Source organism: Zalophus californianus, chromosome 7 (assembly GCF_009762305.2).
Source record: "Zalophus californianus isolate mZalCal1 chromosome 7, mZalCal1.pri.v2, whole genome shotgun sequence".
In the NCBI taxonomy this organism is placed as follows: Eukaryota; Metazoa; Chordata; class Mammalia; order Carnivora; family Otariidae; genus Zalophus; species Zalophus californianus.
In genome coordinates this window covers 9,832,583-9,852,195 of record NC_045601.1, presented here as the reverse complement: position 1 = coordinate 9,852,195, position 19,613 = coordinate 9,832,583, and the positions used below count along the sequence as shown (strand labels likewise).

Genomic DNA, 19,613 nt, shown 5'->3' with positions numbered 1-19,613 from the left:
TACATGGGGGCACTTTACGTCATAGCCCCTGCCTTTGGGAGGAGGTCATGACAGGCTGGTGTGAGTAGAGCCCATGAAAGAGGAAGCCAAGATCCCTAGGGCAGCTGTGGGGAGGGTCAGCTCGGCTGCTGAGGGGGTGGGTGTCTGAACCGACTCGGGAGGGATGGGGCCACATCGCCCAGGCGAGGAAGGCAGCCTGCAGAGGCGACCACATGTGCGGGTGTGGCGGCCCAGTGGTCTCAGCGTGTCCAGGGGGTTGCAAGGCTTGCTGCTCACAGCCCAAGGCATGGGGACCGTGGCCAGACATCAGACCGGAAGGGCAGGCAGGGGCCAGATGGAGACACTAAGGAATTTATGTTTTACTCCAGGAGCTGCTAAGGGCGGGGGGGGGGTGGGTGGTTTGGGGGGGCGCCCTGACTTGGCTGCACTGGGTATAGAAGAAGAAACTTTAGGTTGTGATTCGGGGAGAGGCAGACATGTCCATTAACAGAACTTGTCACTAAACACCAGGCTTCTGAGCCCTGGACCATTGTTTTTCTACTCTCCCCTTACTGCCTTCCCCTGGGAAGGATTCTGAAAACAGCCGCAGCTTATCCAGGGGAGATTTCTGGCCCGGACGGACAGGCTGACCGCGCAGCAAGCAGCCCCTTCTCTTGGGCTTCAGCCCTCGGGGATCTCGGGGACGGTGGCTCAGAGGAACGTGGGCCTGCTTTCTGCCGGTGCCCACCTCGTGCGTTCCAAAGACAAGAGCTGACCGGCCTCGGAGTGCCGGAGAGAGCGGTCTTCTCAGAACTCGGGCTGTGCAGGTTTTGGGGATGAACTCTCACGTTCCTCAGCCAGGTGTTGATGCCTTTGGGGAGAGGAGTGCAGAATAAACACAGCAGCAAAGTGAAAGTGATTGGTGGAGCCTCTCCTAAGGACTCCCAAGATTTCTTAGGACCAAAAGGGACTTGGGACTTTATTTGTAGAATCATTTAGACGGACACGCCTAATCCCAGTGATTTCTAAGTCTGTTGCTGAGAAGCCCATTGTCTAGAGTGGCTCTTTCCTCGGGTATGAAGAGGGACGGATGTATGACCTATGGCAGGAAAACTTGGAAATAACAGTGGCCCCCAGTGGTGCAGACAAGCCTAATGACACCATGTTTGTAATGCCCCATAACCAGCAAAGCCGAACAATACACTTCAAGAAACGTTCTATCTTAAAATAATTCCAGACCTACAGAAAAGTTGTGGGAACGGTAGGGAGAACTCCCATGCATCCTGACCCAGATTCACTTGATGTGAACCCCTTGCTGCCCCCACACATGTGATCCGCTATTTCCCGAACCCCTGGAGAGCGGGTTGCTTACATCACGTCTCCTTACTTAATATGTCGGGACGTTTTTCTTGAAGGTAGATATGTTCTCCTGATCAGCACAGGATGGGTACGCGGTCAGCAGGTGTGACACGATGCTCTAAACTGACCTGCAGTCCACATTCAAGGTTTATCGATTGTCCCCATACTGTCCGTCATGGCACCTTTCCCCCTTTGGTCAGGGATTGGGACGTGATCCTGCCCTGTGTGTCATTGTCACGTCTCTAGTCTCCTTTGATCTGGATCAGTTCCTCTGCCTTCTGTCTCTTGGACACTGACATTTTTGGAGAATGCAGGTCTTCTTTTTCTTTAAACCCAAGGTGCCTCATGTGGGGGTTTCCAGGTGTTTTATTATGATTGGGTTCATGGTGTGGGTCGCTGACCCCACCACATCCTTGTCAGAGTGCCCCATCCATGTCCCACAGTGGCCATGTGCCCCCTCATTAGTGATGTTAGCTTCCATCACTCAGGCACGTTGCTACTCAGTTTCTTTCCTTATAGTTACGGTGTCTTCCTTTTCAACTCATAAGCATCTATGAGAGACTCAGACCATGCTAGGAACCTATGCCCATCAGACTCTCCCTGAACATTTATGATCAACAGGTGGTTTTGCTGAACCATTCTTTACTATGATGGTTGTAAAATGGTGATTTTTCCACCACTGTAACCACATTTATCGATTGGTGTTCTACTGTAAGGGAGAGCCCTCCCTTCCCCCCATCCACCTGCCCACCTCCCTGTCCGTTCATCTGTCCACTCATCCACCCAGTCAGCCAGCTCTCGTCTGTAGAGATTTGTGAATTTCTGTTTCAGTCATCAGATTATAATCCATTACTGTCCTTTATAGTTCAGTGCTCACACTGTCCCAGATTTGTCCAGGGAGAGCTTTTTTAAGCTGGCCCCAATAACAATACATAATTTTAAGTTTGTTTCTTAAACTTTTGATGTTAAATAGGTAATTCTAAATCATAAGGCATCTTAGTTTGCAGGTAGTTATAACTCAGATTTTAGGGTGGTCGAGGTCCCCAGACTTGCAGAGGAGGCTGAGAAGTGGTTTCTCTCTCCCTGGTTGGCTTACATTCACCTCTGCAGTCTGACATGGGTCTCATCGGCTGACCCTGAAGTTTCTCTTCTGCCTTTGGAAGAATTCCAGCCAGCGTGGGGTCCATGCGGCATTTGGGATGGGCTGCAGCAGAGCCAGACTCGGGCTTCGGGACCTGAGTTCAAGGCGGGCCTTCCAGATCTGTGCATGGGCCACAGAAGGGGCGAGAGGCTGCCACGTGTAGCCTGGCTGGCAGCGAGGGGGATGGGGAAGACCATCACTTCCTGGGTTCACGGAGCAGGAAGAATCACTAGTGTTTCTCTTTGCTTTAGGTTGGCTCTCATCATCTGAGACTCAACAGAGGCCTAGAAGCCAACGCCCCTGCTTTCGACAGGTAGGACTGTTTGGCACCATCCTAAGCCCGTCATCCTTTTGAGAGTCTCCCCCCCGCCCCCCCCCTGGACAGAAGCACAGGGGACAGCGGGAGGGGAGGGCCCTACACCCTGGACCTGCATCTGCCTTTTACTTTGGTTCTTTGGGCAAGAGGGGAGTGTACAAAACGGGATTTTTAGTGGCTCTCAGGTTTTCCTGAAAGTTCATTAATACTGAGGTAACCTTTGGCAATGATTTTATCTTTCCAGTTCGTCCTTTAATGAAGCTTTGTCCCTTTGTCCTAGTTAACAAGGGATAACCTAAATTATAGGGTATTTGTGGCTGCTTGTTTTTCCTTTAAAAGCGATACATTCCCAGACTTAAAAAGTCTTAGTATAGAAAGGTATAAAGTGAGAAATAAAAGTACTGTTAACTTCCAGTTCCCGCTACTAAAGATTTCACTATTCGTTTTTGATGTATCATTCTAGAAAACCATTTGGCAGATATACAGTTCATTTTCTGAACCACAGACTGGACCATTACACGTTTCCTGTTATGGAATTTTCTTAAGAATAGCTATCGCTCAACTGAACAGTAACTTATATTTGACATAGTTAATGTTTTCTTAAAATATTTGCGTTTTTAATCTAAATACTAATTTTAAAAAATTAGTGAATGTCATAAAAATTCCAAGAGTGATTTTTTTTTTCCAAGGGTATTAATCGTTCTGCCTGAAGCTTGATTTGGCTGTTAAATCCGTGCACATCCTTCTTGTTTACCGCAGACTGGCACGTCAGCCTGACGGTGACCGTGAATTAGCACATGGTGTGTGTGTACATGAAGATCCTCTTGCCTGTTTTCAGGACGCTGTTAATGTGTTCTGTGCATTGTGTAGATGGCGTCGTTGTAGGAGACACTGAGCTGCATTAAATGTCCTTAGGAAATTGAAAATGAGATTTCCTCCCTAGCTGATCACAGTAGAAGGGAAGGGACATGCATGCGGGGCTTGTTTCAAAGCCTTGTGTTGATGAGCTTTGTGTGTGTGTGTGTGTGTGTGTGTGTGTGTGTGTGTGTGTGTGTGTGTATATTTTTTTTTTAAGAATGTTCACACTGACTTAAATATTTTTAAATCCTGTTAGCGCATGGTGTGTGCCCCCGAGGATAGGCCCTCTCTTCTCGCAGGAGCCCATTCAAGGCCGTAAGCCCTTTGACGGGACTGGAAATGTGGCTCACGACACGCTGCCTTCCTAAAGCGGTCTAGCCAGGATGGGGCTGCCCTGCCTCACGTTGGGTGCTGCCCCGGTACGCTCATGGCAGCGCCGTGTAGGAGCTCGGGCTCATGATTCTCCAGCAGACCCACTGCCGGGGGGGCACTGGGGGTCCTAAGGGGCAGGGCTACAGACCCCTGGAGGGGTGCCCCATCTCTGGCACATCAGGGGGCTCTCAGGAGTTTCTCCCTTCTTTGATGTGTTTGGTCCAGAGTAAATCCCTTACCCCCCCCAACCTGCCCCCACGAAACCCCTTTCCCTGGGTAGTTTGAGTACACATGGAATACCTGTGGCCAGTGCTGTACTGTTCCCTAGGTTGTTCATTGCTCCCTCTTGTCCACCTGCTGTCCAGGGGAGAGAAGGGGGTGCACTGAGCAGGCCTTGGCTGCGCCGGCCTGAGGAGGATCTTGTTTCGCTGGTAGTTTGGATGGAAGTGTTAACCTTTCATGGTGGGCGGCGCCTGGGTCTATCTCACCTGTACGGGCTGCTGGCCCCCCCCACCCCTTCCTCCCTCTCTTTGCGCGGAGCTGCTTGCATCTGTGGTCCCGGGATGGACCCTAGGGTGTGTTTCCCTGCTGGCAGCTCTGTTACGCCCTGCTTCCCCGACTCCTCATGTCCCAAAAAGCCTCCCGGTTCTCCAAGGAGCTCCACACAAAGGTAACGGGCGGGCAGGCAGGGGAAGGGCCCCGGGTGCCCAGAGCATGGAGGCCGGGCTGAGTCTGGCTGGTCTCCAGCTGGGCTCCAGCACTTCCCCTGGGAGCCCTGAGGTGAGTCTTAGTGTATCACTAGTAAGTGTATTATCTTATTTTAAAATTAAAAGGAAGGAAGGGAGGGCGCCTGGGTGGCTCAGTCGTTAAGCATCTGCCTTCGGCTCGGGTCGTGATCTCAGGGTCCTGGAATCAAGCCCCACATCGGCTCCCTGCTCAGTGGGGAGTCTGCTTCTCCCTCTCCCACTGTGTGCTTGCTCTCTCTCTCTCTCTCTCTCACACAAATAAATAAATAAATATTTTTAAAAAGGGAAGGAAAGGGAAACCAGCTCCGCTGTGCCAAGGACTGACTTGTCACTTTTTTTTGCTTTTTAGCCCTCCTTTTACAGGAGGAGGATTAGCTTTATGGTACAAAGGAACAGCTCAGAAGGGATGAATAATTTGATCACGGGTGCTTGGGGCTGGTGTGATGAGCGATATTGTTTCTCTTCCAACTCTGGGTTTGGAACCTATTAAGACACAGGGTCACACATCAGCCTTATTTCTGATAAGCTGCATTGTGGGAGTCAGCTTGCAGGTGTGGCCACAGTGGGCTTCCTTGAATTTCACCCCCAGATCATGAGTGCTCACTCAGTGGCCCAACAGAGTTGGGCAGCTCAGACTTGCCACCAGAGCAGAGCCTGCCCTTTGGCTCCATGTATCTGACCTCTGGCCAGGACACACCTTCCCCGGGCAGGCAGACCCAGGAGAGCCCAGAGGGGCTGAGCCATGCACACTCCATCTCTTCTGAGACCCTCACCCTGAGCACAGGCTTTGCAGAAGCCCCCAGTTGCACCAGTCTGATTGAGCCCTACCTCTTCCCGGGGCAGGGACTTCACAGGGAGGGCGGGGCTGCCAGGTGCATCCTTGAGCTCACCCTTACCGAGTCAGCAGAGGACCTAAATTCAAAATACCCCTTTCAGAATCCATATTCTACTAGACAGTGCTAACCCCTCAAAGTTGGTAAGAGAGTGTCTTTTCCTTTACTGGGCTAAAATTGGTTCTTTTGTGCTAATTAGCGTAAAAAAATGTCATCCTAGAAATTTGGGAAATACAAAAATCTGTAAAGAAGAAAAAGATTTTAAGTCACATAAAATTCCACCACTTTTAATATTGTGGCGTGCTATCTTCTAATGTTTTTTCTATCTTTAGGCATGAATATTACGTGATGAAAATATGGTTTACGTTTGCTTTTGCTTTTTGTATTGTCTTTTTCCTTATATTTTTTTAAATTACATTTAAGCACTCCTACCATTAAGATTGTAAAGTTAACTTTTCAAAAGCTGGTGATAAAGGATAAATATTAGTCTTTCCCTAATATTTCAACATCTGTATTTTTTTTTAAAGATTTCATTTATTTTTTTATTTGAGAGAGAGCATGGGCAGGGGAGGAGCCAAGGAAGAGGGAGGGGGAAAGAATCTCAAGCAGACCCCACGCTGAGTATGGAGCCAGACTCAGGGCTCGATCTTAACGACCCTGAGATTGTGACCTGAGCCAAAACCAAGAGTGAGATACTCAACCAACTGAGCCACCCAGGTGCCCCGCAACATATGTATTTTTTTAAAAGTCTCTGATCTATGAATATTTTTCTAAAGCCTGAAATTTTACTGTGCCTTCTTGCTTGGTTTACACATAATTACACATAATGAAATAGGGCACTTAGATAACAGACACTGAGGTTAACAACCCTCCTACCAGCTTTTCTAGTTTAGAGAAGGAAGGTACCAAGTATATTAGAGATTAATTTCAGAAATGTAGCACATCACACTTCTTGGGCTCTGTTAATAAAAGTCCAAGTTAGCTGTTCTAGATTTAATAGTGGTCCCTTACAGAAAGTCCAGCATATCCTCCATCTGATGTTATGCTTATGTAGAAGTCTGATAGGCTGGGAATTATTCTTGGCCTGAGCCTTGCGTGCAGACTGTTGACACACTTGTCCCTGACTGTGGGGTCGGTGGCTGGGAGAGACTGGTTTTCTCCCCCCAGCCACCCCCGCAACCAATTTTGGGTCCTGGGGAACAGCTCCTCCCGGACCTCTGGTGCCAAGCAGGTCCCTCCTGCACCCTGTGCCTTCGAAGGTGGGGCCACCAGTCTGTGTGCTAGTGATACGGGTCACTGTGCTGTCCCGTGTGCTTGAGGATGGGGCCGCCAGTCTGTTGCTGGGGACACGGGGTCACCGTGCTGTCCCATGTCCTCGAGGCTGGGGCTGCCAGTCTGTGTGCTGGTGACACGGGATCACCGTGCTGTCCTGTGTCCTCGAGGGTGGGGCCGCCAATCTGTGCTGGTGACACGGGGTCACGTGCTGCACTGTTCCATTGCAGGCATATGGTGCTTCTGAAGGAGCAGTATGGGAAGCAAGTGGTCGTAAACCTGCTAGGGAGCAGAGGTGGAGAGGAGGTGCTCAACAGAGCCTTCAAGGTAAAGGCCATGGTGCTTCTCGGCCCCGAGAGGCGGTGGGTGAGGGACATGAGGGCCCCGTGCGGAGGCATGCTTCCATGCAGGACTGGGAACTGCACTGCTCTTACCATGCTTGGGGAGTTCTTTCCCACCAGCTCTGTCGCATTAGGTGATTTGGGCTTCTGATATGTAAAATTTAATTTTTATGAACTGATGGTTAGAGAATTTGCTCAAAGTCAGACAAAGCATCTCCCACCTCCAGCTGCATTTCCTCTGGGGCTCCCCCCCTGGTTCTCTTGGACACGCACACACACACACACACACACGTGGGCTTCGCCCCACAGTCCCTGACTAAGGGAGCCTGAGCTCCCCTTCCTTCCTTGGTCTGGCTCTGCTGCACCTGCAGGGCACTGGGCCTGGAGCAGTGGTTCAGAACTCCTGCTCAGTTTAAAGCAAGGAGTCTTAATGGGATTTCCTCCCGCTAACTTCAGCCTTCAAATCTTCCATCCCTGTCTGGGCTCTCCCTGAAAGCAGCTTCCTTTGCCCGGCTCCCCATGGGCTCCCAGAAGCCCCTCCGGGCAGCTTCAGGGGTGGGGGGTGTAGGGGGATGGGGGCCTGAGCAGGGAAGGAACCGATTGAAGGAACAGCTCCACCTACCTCGCCGAGGCCTCTCCCTGTCCCCAGAGCTCCTGAGTGTATTCAGTCTGCTAGGTGAAAAGCTCCAGAATGAGCTGTGGGTGACGTCCATGTTCCTTTCCCAGTGGCCCGTGTCCCCCAGTTAACAGAGAAAAGCCCTCTGGCTGTTCCAAAATCCAGGAAGCCCCTTCTGGGGGAAGTGAAATCGGACCTCAGCTCATGGGAAGCAGTGTTTGCTGCCTCCCTGACTCCTCACCTCTGGCCAGTAGGAGCTGAGCCCAGTGGGTGCTCCTTCCACTCCGCTCAGAAAGGCCATGTGCTCAGAGCAGACTCTCTGGTGGCCAGTTTCATTTGGCCAGACCTGCTTGTCCTGTTTGGTTTGTTGCTGTTGGCAATAAGCTTGCTGAGTATCTCGCCTCCCAACCATCTTGGCAGCAACCCTGATGGCTTATTTTAAGGAAAAAGAAGGAAAGAAACAGAATCTCTTTTCCCTTTATGTCTTGAGTTATGGAGAGGGGATGTCCTCAGCACCCCATCCGTCAGCAGAGGTGCCCCCTGCTGACGGGCTCTTTGTCACGAGTCGGCCAGGAGGCAGCAGTGATCCCGTGGCCCCAGGTGGAGGAGGGCAGGCTGCTGGGCAGGGAGGAGGGAGGAGGGGGATGCCGCCTGGAGGAGACCCCCTGGTGTCACACCGAGCGGCGGCTCCCTCAGCCCTGAGGTCCGTGCGCCAGCTGCCGACCTGAGGTCCTCAGGCCACGACCCGGCAAGGGGCTCACTCCAAAATGTGACGTCGCGAAGGAGTACGCTACTCAGTTCCATGGGCTTCTTTTTCCTAGCAAGACTCTCCGGATGGTCACAACCATGCGCTGACTGGTATTCTGGCTCACAGTGGATGGGCACTTTGAGTTGCAGGGACCAGAAGGCCCAGAGCCCTTCTAGTCTTTCAAGGTCATTAGAGACTCTGGACAAGTCCAACCTGAAGCTATGCAGGAGGGTGCAGGGTGGGACAGGCCTGAGGCCAGGTGCCCTGAGGAGGCCGCCGGTTCATCTTCTACCACAGGGCTCCTGAGAGAGCTCAGGAGTCGCCCGGGAGGTTCCTCGTGTGGGACGGAGGCCTCGGTGAGGAACACCCCGCTGCCTGGAGCCCACCTGCTATGCGTTCCCATCTCTGGCCTCGCCTCCCCTCCCGGTCCTGCGCCAGCCTGGGCCCACGGGCCCCGACCACGCGTTACCCCATCCCGCAGTCTCCCTGGGCTGGACCCAGAGGACCCTGATGGGAGAATTGGGCACCAGTGAGCACACCCGCCTGAGGCTTACGCTTGTCAGGATGGGGCTGGTTACCATATCAACAGGGAGCTGGATTATGAGCTCCACAGCCTGCTGGGCTGCCTGTCCCTGGCGGGCCGGTGACACCTGGGTGCCGCCAGAACAGAGTGGTCCTTCCCTCCTCGGCGCCCTCCCAAGAGCCCTGCGGGAGGGTGATGTCGGTTCAGGGCTGTGAGCCAGGGAACCAGAGCTGCTCCAGCTGTCTTTTGCCCGGGCTGGACCTGCCCCGCTGCAGGCAAGATGCTCTTTGCAGTATTGCCCTCCGAGTCTTTGTTCTTCCGTTTCGGGATCAGCACGGATAGTCAGCTCGGTCCCCCATACGCCTTCAAGCTAAAGCGTGTGCCCTAGCAAGCGCCCCGATTAGCCTCCCCACCCCCAGCCATGAGAGGTTTGTGGTCACCATGTCCCTTCCCTCGCTCTCCTGCCATTCTCTCCCTTTCCACCTGCAGAAGCTGCTCTGGGCCTCTTGCCACGCCGGTGACACACCTATGATCAACTTCGACTTCCATCAGTTTGCCAAAGGTGGGAAGCTAGAGAAATTGGAGAACCTGTTGAGGCCCCAGTTGAAGCTGCACTGGGATGACTTGGACGTGTTCGCCAAGGGCGAGAATGTAAGTCCACGGTGAGTCTCCGCCTGCATCCTCCCCCTCCTCGTGCCGGGTGACCAGCGGAGCGGCGGGGGTCCTCCCGGGCTGGGTACCTCCCCTGCTGCTCAGCTACACTTGCAGTGTCTGGGACCACAGGCTCAGGGATGAGGGGGGTCCCGGGTTCCAGTGCCTTCTTCCCCTTCCCGCCTTCAGAACATGCTTTTGCATTTTGTGAATAGACGGCAAAGTGTGGTTTTCTGGCAAAATAAATGATAAATGAAAGGACTAGGTGAAAACGTGGAGCTGTGGCGACCATAGAATTTACTGTCCAAACTGAGGAAAGCCCGTGAGAGTGAAGACAGATAGCTGGTGTCAGTTCCATTGCCCGAGGAGCCCGGGGTCTGGATTTTCCTGCCCAGAGCTGAGCAGAAAAAGGAAGCCCACTTTCCTCAAATCACAATGCAGTCGATCCTCATTCCTCACAGATTCTGTATTTGCAAATTGGTCCATTGCGAACATTTATTTGTAACTCCCAAATCAGTACTTCTGGACCTTTCAGGGTCATTCACAGACATGCTCAGAACTGTGAAAAATTTGAGTCCCCGAGTACATCATGTTCCCAGCTGAGGGGGAGCCAGGCGACGCTCTGCCTCTTGGTTTCAGCTCTCCAACGATAAAGTGTCCTTTCTGTGGTCTGTGTGGTGCCACGTGGTCACATATTTGTGCATTTTATTGATTTCACTGTTTAAAATGGCGCCCAGTGTAGTGCCAAAAGCTGGAAGATGTTTCCAAGCCCAAGGTGGTTGTGATGTGTCTGATGGGGAAAGTACGTGTGACAGAGAAGCTTTGGTGCAGCTGTGTTAGAGGGCAGTTGACTAGGAGGTCAGTGTTAATGAGTCAGCAATCAGTAGTAAAGTGCCTTTAAACAGAAACAGCTGTAAAACAAGGTTATGTGTTGAGTAGTTGGTGAAAACGTGTGAGGGCAGAGGCCCGCAGGAACCTAACCCTAGATTTCCCCTGGGAGCAGTAGTTCAGCATTTGTAATCTGCTGATGGGTCAGTTTGCTAATTGTTTTTTTCTTTTTAAGATTTATTTATTTATTTGAGCAGGGGGAGGGGCAGAGGGAGGGAATCTCACGCCGAACCCCACTGAGCGGGGAGCCCAACGCCAGACTCAGTCTCACTGCCCTGAGATCATGACATCATGACCTGAGCCGAAACCCGAGAGTCAGACGCTTAACTGACTGAGCCACCCAGGCGCCCCTCAATTCACTCATTGTTTATGGAAAGTTTCTAGAACATGAGTACGGCAGATAATGAGAATTGGCGTATTTCATAACTACCCAGCTGTGTGTGCCACTCCAGCCATGCTGGGGTCCCTCAGGGTGTGTGCCCTGGGGGTTCCGGTGGGCTACTAGAGTAGGCGAGGGTCGGCACCGGTTTTCTTGGAGGCCTGCAGTTAAACATAGGCTTTTGTGCTATAGCCATTGCTACTTCAGCAACTTGTAACCATTTGCATTTCTTGTTTTCCTAAGTTTTCAGAAAGGCACTTTGCGGATGAACTGCCTTGATTGCCTGGACCGAACCAACACAGTGCAGAGCTTCATCGCACTCGAGGTCTGTCCCTGCCATGCGAGGCCCCTTGGGCCACCTGGGTCATGTCCCATGCCTCCATCGGCAAGATGAGGGGGACATCACTGAGCTAACTTTCTAACGGTGGAAACGTGGGGCAGAGATGTGCCAGGCATCTTAGAGCGAGGTTTGCCTGGGTGGCTGGTTTGCCCATACCACTGTATGCCTTCGCCCCATTTGTAGGCACACTTTATGGAATGCATCCCAGACATGGTCACCCAAAGGTGCCAGGGGCCACCTTGAGAAACAGTGGTTTTCTGTAATGATTACTGTGAATATTGGATTGGGCAAGGGCTGTGTGAGGCTGGCTGAGATGAGGCTGGATTTGAAGCCTGGGAGGGAGACCTGAGTCTGTCTAGTGGCCTGCTGGCCTAATGCCTGGTTGACCTCTCCTGGCTCACTGCTGGGGGGAAGGGGTGGGGTCACTGCTGTCTGCCAGGCTATCCCTGATTGCTCTCCATCCCTCTGGTGGTCAGGGCATGGGGGAGTAGGTCAGGAGTAAGGGGCCCGAGGAGGGCTGGTGGCATGATGAAGACCAGGTTGGATAAAGTTGGGTGAGTTGTGGTAGGAAGCCCCATTCTTTGCTGCAAGGATTCCCTGTTCTCTGGAGGGGCACAGAGTGATCCACAGTCTGCCAAATCGGGAACTCACTGGGATAATGCCTCATGACAACTCACCCAAAGCAGCTGTGGGTGGTAGGAGCGTCCAGGTGAGAAGACAGTGACATCTGTCCCTTACTTCTCATCCAGGTCCTTCATCTGCAGCTCAAGAGCCTAGGGCTGAATTCAAAGCCCATCGCTGACCGCTTTGTGGAGTCCTTCAAAGCCATGTGGTCTCTGAACGGGCACAGCCTGAGTAAGATGTTCACGGGCAGCCGGGCCCTGGAAGGGAAGGCCAAGGTAAGGGCAGGCCACAGGGAGAGAGGGAGGGCCTGCATGGATCCCTCTCACAGCCTCTGGTCTGGCTCATGGCAGGTAGGGAAGCTGAAGGATGGGGCCCGGTCCGTGTCTCGCACTATCCAGTCCAACTTCTTTGATGGGGTGAAGCAGGAGGCCATCAAGCTGCTGCTAGTTGGGGATGTCTACACCGAGGAGTCTGCAGACAAAGGAAGGATGCTCCTGGATAACACGGCCCTGCTGGGTAAGGGGGCTCCTGCTCTGCTTGCATGGAGATGTCTGGCTGCCCTGCCACCCGGAGGGAGTGTGTGGGGGGCGGGTTGTGCTAGCCAGTCCTTCCCTCTCCTCCTCATGTAATCCCAAAAGGCAGGGAGCAGACACTCTCCTGAGCTGTTCCGTGCTCGGCCCTTCTGGCCTATGACTTCAGCTTGACCACGGGACTTAAGCAGCCTAGAGCTACGGTTTGTATTCTTCTGTGAGATCGTCAGTCATGTACAGCCACAAAAGGAGGCTCAGGAAAAAAGAGAGTTTATTCTTCAGATGTCAGGACATACAGGGGCGCCTGGGTGGCTCAGTCAGGTAAGTGTCTGTCTCTTGACTTTGGCTCAGGTCATGATCTCAGGGTCATGAGATCGAGCCCCGCGTTGGGCATCAGGTTCTATGTTCAGCATGGATGGAGCCTGCTTAAGGCCCGCTCCCTCTCCCCCTCCCGCTCTCACTCGTGCTTGCTCTCTCTTTAAAAAAAAAAAAAAAAAAAGACATGCAGACGAAAAGGGAAAGGGTGGAAAAAGATGTTTTATGCAAAAACGAAAATAAAAAGAAAGCTGGCATAGCTATACACCTAGCAGACAAAACGAGACTCTAAAACAAAGACTAAAAGTAGACAAGGGGCATTACGTAATGATAAAGGGGTCCGTTAAATGACGCCGTAACGGGTATAAATATATCTGCACCCAGCATCTGAGCACTAAGATATTTAAATATTAACAGGCCTGAAGGGAAAAATTTCAGCAATACAACAAGAGTCGGGGGTTTTAATATCCTACTTACATCAATGGATAAATCATCCAGGCAGAAAATGAATCAGGAGACATTGGCCTTAAACAACACATTAGACCAGTTGGATTTAACAGACATAAGCAGAACATTCCACCCAAAAGCCAACAGAATAAACATTCCTCTTAAGTACACATGGAACATTCTTCAGGATGGGTCATATGTTATGCCACAAAGCAAGTCTTAATAAATTCAAGAAGATTGAAATCATATCAAGCATCTTCTCTGACCACAGTGGTATGAAACTAGAAATCAATTACAAGAAAACTGGATAAAAACACAAAAATGTAGAGATTAGACAATGTGCTACTGAACAACGTATGATGGGTCATCAAAGAAGCAGGGGAGAAATAAAAAAAAAAAAATACCTAGAGACAAACAAAAACAGAAATACAACACACCAAAATCTTTAGGACACAGAAAAGCACTTCTGTGAGGAAAGAGCAAAGCAATCCAGGCCTACCTCAAGAAACAAGAGAAATCTCAAACAATCTAACTTTACAACCAAAGGAACTAGAAAAAGAAGAGCAAATGAAGCCCAGAGTCCATAGAAGGAAGGAAGTAATAAAGATCAGAGTGGAAAATAAATAAAGATTTAAAAACAGCAGGAAAGATCTATGAGTTGGTTCTTTGAAAAGATAAAACAAAATTGATGAAACTTTAGCTAGACCAACCAAGAAAAAGCAGAGGTCGCTAATCAGAAATGAAAGAGGAGAGATTACAGCTGATACCACAGAAATACAAAGGATCACAGGAGACTACTACACACAATTCTATGCCAACAAATCAGACAACCTAGAAGAGATGGATAAATACCATTCTTCCGAGATTGAATCATGAAGAAATACAAAATCTGGATAGACCGATTATTAGTAAGGAGATTGAATCAAAAATCAAAAACCTCCCAACCGGGGCACCTGGCTATTTCAGTTGGTAGAACACACAACTCATGATCTTGGGGTTGTGAGTTTGAGCCCCTTGTTGGGCATAGAGATTTTAAAAAATAAAATAGAGTGGCTGAAAATTAAAACCAAAACCAAAAAACCCCCTCCCAATACATATAAGTCCCATGGCCTGAAAGCATCACTGGTGAATTCTACCAAATGTTCAAAGATTAAATATCTGTCCTTCACAGCTCTTCCAAAAAATTGAAAAGGAGGGAATACTTCCAAACTCATTTTATGAGGCCATCATTACCCTGATATCAAAACCAGACAAGGATGCCACACACCCACACACACAATTGTAGGCCAGTGTCACAGACAAACACTGACATAAAAATCTACAATAAAATATTGGCAAACCAAATTCAACAACACATCAAAAGGATCATTTATAATGATCAGGAGGGATTTATTCCAGTGATGCAAGGATGGTTCAACATCTGCAAATCAATCTACTGATATACCACATTAACAAAACAAAAGATAAAAATCCTGTTGATCAGCCGCCTGGGTGGCTCAGTCAGTTAAGTGTCTGCCTTTGGCTCAGGTCATGATCCCAGGGTCCCTGCTCAGCAGGGAGTCTGCTTCTTCCTCTCCCTCTGCCCCTCCTCTCCATTCATGTGTGCGCTCTCTCTCTCTCTCATCTTAAAAAAATCCCGTTGATCATCTCAATAGATACAGGAAAAGCATTTGACAAAATTCAACATCCATTCCTGATAAAAACTCTCAGCAAAGTGGGTAGAGGGAATTTACCTAAACATAATGAAGGTTATATATGACAAGCCCACAGCTAACATTACACTCAATGGTGAAAAGCTGAAAGCTTTTCACCTGAGATCAGGAACAAGACAAGGATGCCTAGTCTAGCCACTTTTTTTCAACATATATCAGAAGTCCAACCCACAGCAATTAGGCAAGAAAAAGAAAAGGCACCCAAATTAGAAAGAATAAAACTGTTGCTCTTTGCAAATGACGTACTATATATAGAAAACCCAAAAGACCACCCAAGACCTGTTAGAACTAATAAATGAATTTAGTGAAGTAGCAGGTTACAGAATCAACATACAGAAATCTGTGGTGTTTCTATACATTAATAACAAATCATCAGACTGAAAAAAGAAAATTCTATTTACAATTACATCAAAAAGAATAACATACTAGGAATAAATTTAGCCAAGGAGGTAGAAGATCTGTACTCTGAAAACTGTAAGATACTGATGAACAAAACTGAAAAAGGCAAATAAATGGAAAGATCTTCTGTGTTAATGTTTGGAAGAATTAATATTGTTAAAATATGCATACTACCCCAAATGTACAGATTCAGTATAATCCCTATCAAAATTCCAGTGGCATTTTTCACGGAACTAGAACAAATAACATTAAAATTTGTATGGAATCACAAAAGACCCCAAATAGCTAAGGCAATCTTTAGAAAAAAGAACAAAGGTAGAGGTATCCAGCTTCCTGATTTCAAACTAAACTATGAAGTTATAGTAAAACAATATAGTATTGGTGTAAAAACACACCGAACAATGGAACAAAATTGAGAGCCCAGATTTAAACCCATGCATATATGGACAGGAAATTTATGACAAAGGAGCCAAGAATATACAATAGAGAAAAGACCATCCCTTCGATAAATGGTGTTGGGGAAACTAGACAGCCACATGCAAAAAAATGAAGCTAGACCCCTATCTTACACCATACACAAAAATCAACTCAACATGGATTAAACACTTGAATATAAGACCTGAAATCATAAAATTCCTAGAAGAAAACACAGGTGGTAAGCTCTCCACCATTGCTCTAAGCAATGTTTTTTTGGATCTGACTTCAAAGGCAAGGGAAACAAAAGCACACATAAACAGATGGGGTTACATCAAACGGAAAAGTTTCTGCATGGCAAAAGAAATCACCAGAACAAAAAAGTCAGGGGTGCTTGGGTGGCTCAGTTAAGCGTCCGACTCTTGGTTTCAGCTCAGGTCAAGATCTCAGGGTTGTGAGATCAAGCCCCGCATCGGGCTCCATGCTGGGCATGGAGCCTGCTTAAGATTCTCTCTCTCTCTCTCTCCCTCTCCCACTTTACCCCCCTCAAAAAAAAAAAAAAAATGCAAGGCAGCCTACGGAATGGGGGAATATTTTTGCCAATCCTTTTTATTTTTTTAAAGATTTTATTTATTTGAGAGAGAAAGAATGAAAGAGAGAGAAAGCACATGAGATGGGGGGAGGGTCAGAGGGAGAAGCAGACTCCCCGCTGAGCAGGGAGCCCGATGCGGAACTCGATCCCGGGACTCCAGGATCATGACCTGAGCTGAAGGCAGTCGCTTAACCAACTGAGCCACCCAGGCGCCCTATTTTTGCCAATCCTAATTGGATAAGGAGTTAATATCCAAAATATGTAAAGAACTCCTACAATTCACCAGCAACAACAAAAAAATCAAGCAACCTGATTTTTACAAAATGGGCAGAGAATCAGAATAGACCTATTTACGAAGAAGACATATGGATGGTCAACTAGCACATGAGAAGATGTTCAACATCATTAATTACTAGGGAATGCAAATCAAAATGAAAGTAAGATCTAACCTCACACTGGTCAGAAAGACAAGCATTGGAGAGGGTTGTGAAGATAAGGGAGTCGTGCACTGTTTGTGGGAATGTAAATTGGCACAGTCAGTATGGAAAGCAGTATGGAGATTCTTCAGAAAATTAAGAATAGAACTACCATATGATCCAGCCTTCCACTTCTGCAGATTCATCTGAAGAATATAAAAATATTGATTCAAAAAGATATACATACCCTTATGTTTGTTGCAGCATTATTTACAATAACCAAGAAATGGAACAAGCCAAGTGCCCATCACTAGATGTATAAAGAGGATGTAATGGACGCACACGCGCGCACACACACACACACACACACACACACACACTGGAATACTACTTGGCCACAAAAAGGAATGAAATCCTGCCTTTTGCAGTGACCTGGATGGACCTTGAAGGTATTATGCTAAGTGAAATAAGTTAGGTGGAGACAGACAGATACCACGTGATTTCACTCGTGGAATCTAAAACAAAAGGAAACTTATAGATACAAACAAATTGGTGGTTACCGGGGTGGGGGGGTGGACAAATGGGAGAAGGGGATCAAATGTATGGTGATAGATGGTAACTAGACATTTTGTAGGGCATACAGATGTAGAGCTGTAATGTTTTACACCTGAGACTTATGTAATGTTATATACCAATTTTACCTCAGTTTAAAGAAATCTCTACTATACTTGCAGGTCCTAGACACGAAGGGCATGCCACACAGGGGTTTATTGGGGTTTCCGCAGGAAAGGCAAGACAGGGTAAACAGCTTAGGATTGGCCAGCTTGAGTAATGCTGGTAGGCTTTGGGTGATAGGCATGGACTCTAGTTGAATGGTACCTGGTCCTGGCATGACTGAGGCAGAGGAATATACAAAATATGTATACAGTAGCAGCTATCACTGTATTTCCTGGGGGCCTGTGCTTTCTGGCCTTGAGTGCGAGCCCACTCTTATACTTTCTTGTATGTTTCCAAGCCAAGAGGAGGGGGAAAGTCAAGAAGATGCTGCAGGAGACCCTGTACTATTCTACGTGTCAATTTCTCGGAGTGCTAACTCCTACCGGAAACCCTTTCTCAGCCCCAGTGGGTTCTTGATCCCCATCACCAGAGAGTGACCTCCTTTTGTTAGGGTCCCAGGACACTATAGAACTGGAAGAGGGAGAAGAAGTGGTTGTCTCCGGGGCTCAGGACAGCTCCTGCTCTCAGGGACCAAGACTGTCATGCTTCTGTCAATAGCTAGAGGTTTCTTCTTCTTAGCTGAGATACAGTTGAAATAGGACATTGTTACTTTCACGCGCACAACATAATTATTTGATATTTGTATACATTGTGAAATTATCATAGTAAGTTTAGTTAATATCCATCCACACACATAATTACAAAAAAGTTTTTTTTTATGAAGAGACCCTTTAAGATGACTCTCTTAGCAACTTTGAAATATGCAACACAGTATTATAAACTATGGTGGCCCCCCAGGACTTACTGATTTTATAACTGTACTTTTGACTCCCTTCACCCTTCTCAACCTCAGCGCCCTCAGCCCCCAGTCTGTTCTCTGTATCTATGAGTTCATGGTTTTTACGGTGGTTTTGGTTTTTTAGCTTCCACCTGTGAATGAGCTAGAGGTTTCTTTGAGGGAATTTTAATGGCATCTTACTACCTAGATCCTGTAAATGCTATAGAGCTCTCAGTGGAGAAAAGGGGAGAACCCAACATTTTTCCTTATAAGAACGTGTAAGCTTTAAGAAATTTTTGAAAAATTAATTTGCCCATACTTAACATGGTTTCACAGCCCCTTTGCTGCTTCCATTCTTCCATGGGAGACTCTCACTTGGCTTCCAACAGCCAAGGTGGTTATTTGTGTCGACCCGGAAATAAGGGTCTGCGTAGCACAGCGTCTTACTAAGTAGGTAGGTAGGCATGACTTCGATGTGAGGTAAGTCACTACTTTAAAAAATGGAATATATTTTGGATATGTAGAAGATGGACCTGGTTCAGAGTAAGGATTTTTTAAAGACTTGAGTCCAACAAAAAGCAAACATAAACCTTTCCTGAGGGATGGAGGGTGAAAAAGGCAGAGAAGGGGTAAGACGTTTCAAGTCTTAGATACAGGCGTTCGGAGTGTGGTAGGTTGCAGTGTCCCCTTGCTTATGTCCCCACTGGATCGTGGAGGAAGTGCTGAGGCAGAGACTCCCTGTGGAGTCTGGTTGGTTAAAGCATATGGAGGAGGAATGTCTGGTCCTGTGTTTTTGGGACTTTGTGACAAAAATGCCCCAGGCAGGCGTACTGGTTATGGTGGCTTTAGCCTCCTTTTTTTGTTTGTTTTTAAGATTTTTTGGGGGGAGGGGAGCGCCTGGGTGGCTCAGTTGGTTGGGCGACTGCCTTCGGCTCAGGTCATGATCCTGGAGTCCCTGGATTGAGTCCCGCATCGGGCTCCCTGCTCAGCAGGGAGTCTGCTTCTCCCTCTGACCCTCCCCCCTCTCATGTGCTCTCTCTCTCTCTCTCTCTCTCTCTCTCTCTCTCTCTCTCTCTCTCTCATTCTCTCTGTCTCAAATAAATAAATAAAATCTTAAAAAAAAAGATTTTTTTTTTTTATTTGAGAGCTAGAGAGAGAGCACAAGCAGGGGGAGAGGCAGAGGAAAGGGAGACGCAGACTCCCCGCCAAGCAGGGAGCCTGATGCGGGGCTCGATCCCAGGACCCCGGGATCACGACCTGAGCTGAAGGCATTCGCCCAACCGACGGAGCCCCCCAGGTGCCCCTGG

General features: G+C 48.6%; 1 protein-coding gene across 7 annotated transcripts in view; it reads left to right on the top strand.

Moving 5' to 3' along the window:
* SYNJ2 (synaptojanin 2) overlaps nt 1-19,613 on the top strand; it is a 103,265-nt gene that overhangs the window by 53,347 nt on the left and 30,305 nt on the right. For all 7 annotated transcript variants that reach the window (XM_027601887.2, XM_027601885.2, XM_027601886.2 and 4 more), the window contains exons 6-11: nt 2,731-2,792; nt 7,107-7,203; nt 9,594-9,766; nt 11,266-11,347; nt 12,112-12,261; nt 12,337-12,502. In XM_027601887.2, the coding sequence (XP_027457688.2) occupies nt 2,731-2,792; nt 7,107-7,203; nt 9,594-9,766; nt 11,266-11,347; nt 12,112-12,261; nt 12,337-12,502 (730 nt within the window). The remainder of the gene's footprint in view (nt 1-2,730; nt 2,793-7,106; nt 7,204-9,593; nt 9,767-11,265; nt 11,348-12,111; nt 12,262-12,336; nt 12,503-19,613) is intronic.